The sequence below is a fragment of the Malania oleifera genome, chromosome 6 (assembly GCF_029873635.1).
Source record: "Malania oleifera isolate guangnan ecotype guangnan chromosome 6, ASM2987363v1, whole genome shotgun sequence".
NCBI classification, from domain to species: domain Eukaryota; kingdom Viridiplantae; phylum Streptophyta; class Magnoliopsida; order Santalales; family Ximeniaceae; genus Malania; species Malania oleifera.
In genome coordinates, this window is record NC_080422.1 from 77,223,182 (window position 1) to 77,231,724 (window position 8,543).

An 8,543-nucleotide genomic window follows, 5' to 3' on the forward strand; every position below is an offset into this window, starting at 1 on the left:
CTTTTTGACAAGTCGGTTCAATCATTAAAAATTAATTAATTAATAAACAAAAAGAGAGAGAGAGAGAGACTTCATTATAATAATAATAATAATAATAATAATAATTATTATTATTATTATTATTTATGAGGTGGAAATTAAGGAGCGTTGGCAGCTAAGGAACCACATGTTCTACCGACAAAAATGTCTTATCCGGTACATGATTGCAGTTGCTGGCTGGCTGGCTGCTGGTTTCTCTTCCAAATGTGGTCAGGAGTTCTTGCAGCTAAAATCTCCAATCTCAATCATTGATTTTGAGCTCTTTCCTTAGTTCTTAGCAACCAAGGAAAAAAAAATTTATATATATATATATATAAAACACTAATATAGCTCCTTTACCCTACTGTTTTTTCGCCTTCACCAGTCCAGCAGTCAGTCAAATCTCAAACCTTTTTTGTGTCCCATAAAAACCCAGTGTGTGTTTGTGAATGTATGTACTTTTGAAGTAGGACCAAATTCCTTTTTGACAGTGTTAAAATCATAAATGTGAAAACAGTTGAAGAACTGCACTCAGCAGTTAGAAATGGTTTTGTTTTCCCACACAAGGTATTCCCAAAACTTTTTCTCTCGTTTTAATCATATTTGTCAGCAACACTGTCAGCAGAGATCAAACTATAAAAACCCAAATTCATAGTTTGACTTTGCCTTGCCTAATCCAAATGACAGACGGCGAGGGAGGGAGGAAGAGAGAGAGAGAGAGAACACACACGTGCATACACAGAGCTTAGGCAAGTGTGTTTCTGTGTTTTCTTCCCTCTGTCAAAGGTGAATCTTGAGGATGCAAGGCCCAATGTCAAATAGTGCAGTTCTTATACCTGAATTCTTGAGATGTTCCCATAATGGAGTTAGAAATCATTACAAATCTTACAAAATTTCTGCATATTGGACAATGTGAGTCAGATTCTTTCCTTCCTTCAACCAAGATTCTTCTGTTAATGTCATTCCTGCACAATTTTAGTGATCACATATTTCTTCAGCTTTGAATTTAAAAAAGTTTGTAAATGATCTTTCAGCCTATTGTGGTTGAGTGTAGGTAATTGTGTTTTTGTAGTCTAATGTACGAAACCTTTTTCTGGTTCAGAGGATAAAGATAAGGTTTGGAGGATTGTTTCCATTGTTTGAAATCTCTCATCATTGATGAAGCGAACAGTTACATCAAAACTTTATTACTAACATAAAAACGTGCTTTGGACTATGGAGTTTGAACCTTAGATTTGACATTGTGTAGAATTTAACAGAACTGCTATAATCATATATTATGTTTTGTTGAAATCTGCACAAATTAAATCTGTAAGGCTTGAATCCTATACTGCCAAAGGCAGCAGGAATGATTTTATGAATTCATGACATGGATTTTAGCCCGTGGACAGGAAAATGGATTCTAGATCTTCTCAGACAGGAAGAAAGAAGGAAGAACTCCCAATAGAGATGCCAAAACTATTGATCCCCCAATTTGAAACTCCAAGGCCATCCACTAATCTCCAGTTCGACAGACTCCAACCATCAGACCAAGAGTTGATTCCAGAAAAAGGAATGGAGTTTGGACAATTTGTAGCCCGAGAGGCGGTGCTTGATGAAGAATACTGGGTATGTGATTGATTGCCAGTTTGTATGTGATACAAAATTTAACAAAACAAAATTGTCAAGTGTGTTTAACTTGGGTGGAGGATGTTTTTTTTTTTGTTTATGTTGTAGACAGCTGCATGGCTGCGAGCAGAAAGCCACTGGGAGAATCGACCAAATGAAAAGTTCGTACCAGCTATCAGACAAATCACTTCTCACTTTTCTCGAATGCACATTTTCTCCTTTTATCTTAGTCAAGATATTCTTAAGGAATTTAAGGAGCCTATTAAGGCCCAATTGGTGGTTTTCTATCCAACACAGCGACATAGGTATAGAGTAAGGAAGCAAACTGCAGGGCACTAAATCTTCCACTTAATACATGTATACACATTCGTATGTGTGTGTCTGTTTTATTGACTACAACAAGTTTAAGAAATAGACTAAACAGGAGGCTGGTAAAAGAGAGCAATAAAACAATTCAGTCTTTAGTAATTGTAGTCCAGAGGGTCCCTATCAGTATCTTCTTGAGTACGACTGGAAGCATTGGACCTCACTGATTCTAGCTCTGGTTCATAATCACAGGTATGCATATAACTACAAGAAGAAATTTGCTGAGCAGGTAGAGCTAAAAAATGTTACCCTGCATTTGTTCAATTAACATATATAGTATGCATCATGCCCACAATTTTTTATGTTTCCTCTACTTGTTCTAGGAGTTCAATGTGTTAAAAAGGCAAAGCAAAAGGCAACATGGGCAGAAATGCAGCTGCATTGTAATGGTAGTATATCTTTCGAATATTCTGCTCTCACCTTTATTTTTTTATAAATAAAATAATGCCATTACCTACTCCTTGTAGGAGTTATATGCAACAGGATATGTATGTGCAAGTGTGTAGAAGCACATGTAGATCACAATAAAACAACTTAGACAGTGTTTTTCAAAATTACTAGGTGAAAGGGAGCAAAAGGAATGTAAAGCTCACTGTCCTGAAGAGCATTGTTGGAACACTGGATCTGAGCATCCGATACTTGTTGAATGGAGAGACATTTCCTGGGGTACAATGTTTTCAAATTGATATGTCTCAATGCCAGATTGTTATCCACCTGCTATAATCCCATGTTTTTCTTACATGTCAATGGCATTCAATCATATCACAGGAACGGGTGAAGGCCCCTCTCTTCTGCAGCATCAGCAAAACAGACCAAAAAAGGTATGGTTATGTTGCAAACTTATGTGTTGCTAAATCAGCACGACGACAAGGTATTGCAAGCAACATGTTGCATTTTGCTATTCAGATGGCCAAATCAAATGGTAAGATCAAATACGAAGTAATCCTTTTGAGAATGTTCTAAGTTTGAACTAGTTTTTAGACAAGTGAATGCAGCAGACTTTTCCCCCTGAATTTTATCTTCATGAAGCAGATTTGGAAAATGTTTTTGTGCATGTGCATAGAAGCAATAGACCTGCACAGAAACTGTATGAGAAGATGGGCTTTAAGGTAATTACACCATAGCTATTCCATTTGTGTTTCTGGGTTCAGTTTCTGATCTTCTATTCTAATTTATGAACTGCTGACACTCAGCTTATACATTTCCTATCAGATGGTCAACATGGAAAGCCCTCAATTGTTAGAAGAGCATACTTAACAAAAAAATTTGGGTAGTTTTTTTTTTTTTTGGGGGGGGGGGGGGGGGGGGGGGGGGGGGGAAGGAGGGAGGGGGAGAGTTGGGAGCAAGAAAAAGCAGTACGGATGCACAACACAATGCTGATTGAAATGGCAGAAACAATTACACCTTGTTTTATAGCCAAAACCTTCAAGGAGATGATTCCGCTATGAGGAAGCTCAGAGCTGCAAACAGTCAACCATAACAATGAGTCCAGGGCTGCACAACAAGGAAAACCAAATGTTAAAAATGCAAAAGCATAGATAATGTTTAGAAGCAAGAATCACTTAACACAAAAGCTCTATTCTGTAATCTCTCACCAGTTACTTCTTACGAATAACATTATTGCATACAACTTTAAATCACATTCATTACATTATCTATTAAATTCCTTATAAGTTTCTACTACCAAGCAAAACTGGACATTAGTACTATTCTTTAGATCATGATATCAAGCACAAAATTATTTATCCAGAAGTTCTGGAAGGAACATATGAACCTACAGAAACTATAGATTAAACACATTTATCCTTTGAGATAAGATCATTCAAAAATTTAAAATTATTCGATGATAAGAGTTCCCCTGCAAGCCATATATCCTTGTCTCAATATATCCTTGTTGATAGACAATGTTTTATCACAGGTTTAGAAAAATAAAAAATAAAAAATAATCCTAATCCACAAAGGCATATACATCTGGCAAGAGTACTACCCATTTCGCCTGAAAAATATTACAGAAATTAAAATCTTCATCAAAGTGCCTGAACAATAAATCATCCATAATCTTCCAAGGTGAAGCGATACCTTTTCTCAATTTTTTTTACCTCATGAACAGCCCAATTACAGATATCTGCAACAATCAAGCATTTAAATACCATAAACCAGTAACAAGAATTTTCTTAATTATGTGGGGTATTAAATAAGAAATTATTGGATAAAAATATGGAGTTCATATTCAGATGTGTACAAAATGGCATCGCCATAGCATTCAAAGAGTGTTTGATATAACAGAAAAATCAAGTGATCAATAGGCTCTCTCCTTAATAGCAAGTCTGGGATTTTGAGCTTTGACATTTTTTGTGAAAATAGGCATGTTTAATACTGGAGATTGACCTATTGAACTGATTGAGAAAAAAGATGCTAAGTCACTATACAGTAAAAACAGATTAGATAATCAAATCTATTTACAAATTTATCAATTGTGATACAGATTTATGAACACAACTTGAACACACAGTACAATTAACTTCAAAAACAATTTATTAAATTTCAAGGTGCCTCATGAGGGTAGTTAGGAGCTGTTACATGAATACAATCATTAGTAACTTATACATTTTCTAAGAGAATTTTTTCCATTGAAAACACATTTAGAGTAATCTATAACAAATGTACAGGTGTCCGCCTTCTTCATAAAACAATACATTGGTTGAATCTTCATTGCTAGATAACTTGAAATTCATAGATCAATCCTGATCCATCAGCCTAGGTCAAGCAAAGCAGCATAACTCATAGCAGCTTGCTCCTCAAAATAAACTCGTTATTACCTCTTAAAGGCCCATTATTACCATTTAGTACATACGTGATTGAATTCAGCCATCTTGATCCTGTATGTTGCATACAAGAACATTACTCAGAATGTTGTGGATGTACAAAAACATTTTTTAACTGTCTCTTCAACCAACCGATATATTCAATGAATAAAAATGGCATGCCCTTGGATGTTTTTGGAGTTGTAATTCTTTAGATAAACTTGATCCACTTGATTGCATCTCTCACAAAGGGCAAGCTCTTGGTCCAGATAGGAATCTATGAAACCTCCGATTAACCTCAACTAAACTACGTCCAGGTATTTTTTTCTTCAACTCCCTTTCCTTCATCAGTTCCCTCAGTCTTACAACATCTTCCCATCTTCCAGCTTCAGCATAAATATTTGACATAAGGATATAGAAATTTACAGTTTGAGGGTCCAACTGGAACAGCCGGTTGGCCACAAGCTTGGCCAGCTCAAGATTGCCATGGATCCTGCAAGCACCCAGCAACGCTACCCAGACACTGACATCTGGCTCAACTGGCATCCCTTCAATAAACTCAAAAGCCTCTACCAAACAACCTGCTCGACCAAGAAGGTCAACCATGCAAGCACACTGCTCTACACCAGGCACAATTGAGTAGTCTTTCACCATGCTCTCAAAATGCTTCCTCCCTTCTTCAACAAGACCACAATGTCTGCAAGCAGTCAAAACAGCAGTGAAGGTGAAGCCGTTAGGTTTAACTCTGTCTTCTTTCATCTTCAAGAAGAGCTGGAGGGCAACTTCTCCGTGCCCATGAGATGCACAGGCCCCTATTATTGAAGTCCAGGAAACAACGCTTTTGTGATGCAATCTATGGAAAACTTTCATCGCCAAATCTATGTTTCCGCATTTCGCATACATGTCAATAAGTGCATTTGTGATTGCAACATTAGTTTCAAAACCTTTTATTTTGATTAGCTCATGCATCCATCTTCCAATACTGAGTGCTCCCAAACTAGCACAAGCTGAAATAACGCTAACCATTGTGATAAAATCAAACTCAACCTTTTCAGTTTGCATTCTACGAAAAAGCTTAATTGCACCATCAGCAGCATTATTCTGTTCATAAGCAGCAATAATGGCATTCCATGAAACCTGGTTTCTAACCACCATCCCATCAAACAAAGATCTGGCTACATCAACACGCCCACATTTACCATAAAGTGCTATCAAAGCATTTGTGAGCAAGATATCTGATTCCACCCCCAATTTAACCCCATAACCATGAATCAACCGTCCCAAAGTCAAGAACTCCAAACCAGCACAGGCTGGCAGGACACTTGCCAGCGTAATTGCATTTGGATGCATCCCCGAAGCAACCATTCCTCGGAAAACACTCAACCCCCTATCAAAAAACCCATTTTGCACGTGCCCTGCAATCATTGCAGTCCAAGAAACTGTGTTCCTCAGAGTCATTTCATGGAAAACCAGCTCCGAATCCGAAGTCTCCCCACCCTGGGAGTACATTGCGACCAAAGCACTCTGAACAAACACGTCCAATTCGAACCCGTTCTTAATTATATTACAGTGCACTTCTTTCCCTTCCCTCAAAGCAGAGAGCACGGCACATGACCGAACCACAAAAGGGAAAGTATAGTTGTCGGGGAACAATCCCGAGAGATGCATGTTTCTATAAAGAATTATGGCTTCTTGGCAGGGACCCAGATCAGCATATCCCCGGATCATGGTGTTCCAAAGAAAGACATCTCTCTCAGGCATTTCTTCGAACAGTGTTCGGGCGTAACACATTGTGGGCGCTATGGCTGAGGCCACGGTGATGAGTTTAGTGGATAAGAGGAGGCTATGGTGCGACCCAGTTGTCAGAATCAGAGCATGGGTTCGTTTGAGGTCGGATAGAGAGGAGCAAGAATTTAAAATGTAGTTGAAATGGAGGGAGTGGCGGTTATTATAGAAGGAGGAGCGTTCGAATTTTCTCAAGAGAGCACGGAAAGAGAACTCGGCCAACATGCATTTGACATCGCTTGTTATCCTTGTGCAGCAAATCTGCTAGGTGGGATTGTCTACTTGGCACCACCGCACCGAGCTTATAGTTCTCTAAACTGGACTTTTTTAAATTTCTGCAGATGAACGACCATTGGACCTAGAGATCCGCGTTAGAAAGGTAAAATGGGTTTGGAGGCTTTGAAAAGAAGGATTTGAGGATTGGGCAAAGTTCTTACACATTACCACCGTTGGAGCGGTGATACAATAGTGTACCTGATTTTCTTATTAGGGAAGGAGAAATAGAAAATAATGTAATTTATAAAAAATAATATCTTGGTAGGGTCTCGTTTCCGTTCGTCGTTAATTGAATTCTAAAGTTTCGTTTGATGTATTTCGTTTTGATTTTGGTTGTTTTTATGTTTTTATTTCTTTTGTTAGTTATGTTTAATTTTGTTTGTTTTAATTTGATTGATTTGTTTTAACTTGTAATCACGCTATTCCATCGACAAAAGTGAGAGTATATTAATAAATAAATAGAGGTGTCGCCCTCTTTTAGTAAAAAAAAAAAAAAAAATAGTAGATTTTATGTATTTTAACAATTAAAAATCTTTTAAATGAATGATGGTGATATGTCTTAAAATACATGTACTTTATATTCAAAATTTACATAAATTTAGAAATTATAAATTGGCTGTAAAAAGCGATTGTTGTAAATAAATAAATAGTTTTTACCAAAAAATATAGCCATGGTTCTCTGTGTCTCCTCATTCTTTGAAGGGAGAAATTTTCATATTTGAATGGTTAAATAGGCTAACTACTTATGTGAAAGAAGCAATTGAATCTGGGTTCTTTTTCTCTTCACAATGTGTTGTGAAAGTTATAACATAAAAATTTCTTAAAAGGGAAGAAAAGATCAAGGTGGACGGTTGATGACCATGTTATGAATTGGGGATTGTAAATTAGTGGTCCTTGAGAGCACTTGTAAAAAGCTATTATTGTAAATAAATAAATAAATCGTTTTTATCAAAAAATATAGCCATGACTCTCTGTTTCCCCATTCATAGGAGGGAGAAATTTTTATATTTGAATGGTTAAATTAATTTAATTTATTTATTTTAAATCTGCTAATTACTTACGTAAAAGAAGCAATTAAATCTCTATTTTTTTTTTTTTTTTCTCTTCTCAATGTGCTGAAATAGTTATAACATGATTAATTCTTTAAAAGGGATGAAAAGACCAATTTTGACAATTGATGTCCATGTTTTGGTAGAGAGACATCCTTTTAGCATGCAAGCCAAATGGCAGTCAATGTAGGTTGATGCCACAAACACCAATGGATAACTTTAAAATATAGGTTCGTAACAACAATACCATTTTTTTTAAAAAAGAAATGTTTTATATGTTTATAATTTAATATTTAAAATCAAAAGGATAATTCAATACTAGTGCTGATTGAGAAAAAAAAATTATGTTCAATAATATTTACAATCTTAGAAATGACAATTTATATTAGTCAATAGCCAATGTTTGACCAAACACATATAATACAAATGAAGATGCAAAAAATTAGAAAAAAATAAAATAAAAGAGAAAGGCCAAATTTTTCATTGGGCACTTGATTGGCCTCTTAGGGTGGTCAACTAGTCTTCCTTCCAAAACTAACTATTAGCCAGAACTTGCAAGCAGTTAATCGAACTGTAACAAATTTGAGTTTTTATTATGTGTCCTCGTGCAATTGGCTGGAGATTCTTGGCCAACCAC

The 8,543-nt window shown here is 36.3% G+C and overlaps 1 protein-coding gene across 3 annotated transcripts; it reads left to right on the forward strand.

Annotated features, from left to right (window-relative positions):
- The first annotated feature begins 607 nt into the window (after positions 1 to 607).
- Positions 608 to 7,173, forward strand: LOC131158372 (GCN5-related N-acetyltransferase 6, chloroplastic). Of its 3 annotated transcripts, XM_058113206.1 has the most exons (10): positions 608 to 930; positions 1,410 to 1,626; positions 1,735 to 1,787; positions 2,185 to 2,221; positions 2,316 to 2,381; positions 2,554 to 2,658; positions 2,761 to 2,914; positions 3,025 to 3,101; positions 3,205 to 3,262; positions 3,336 to 3,655. In XM_058113206.1, the coding sequence occupies exons 1-9, from the start codon at positions 818 to 820 to the stop codon at positions 3,247 to 3,249; spliced, it is 867 nt and encodes a 288-aa protein (XP_057969189.1). In that variant the 5' UTR covers positions 608 to 817; the 3' UTR covers positions 3,250 to 3,262; positions 3,336 to 3,655. The 3 variants fall into 3 exon arrangements, with proteins under 3 accessions (XP_057969189.1, XP_057969190.1, XP_057969188.1); XM_058113207.1 differs by lacking the exons at positions 3,205 to 3,262; positions 3,336 to 3,655 and adding an exon at positions 6,923 to 7,173; XM_058113205.1 differs by having other exon boundaries at positions 3,205 to 3,655.
- The last annotated feature ends 1,370 nt before the right edge of the window (positions 7,174 to 8,543 follow it).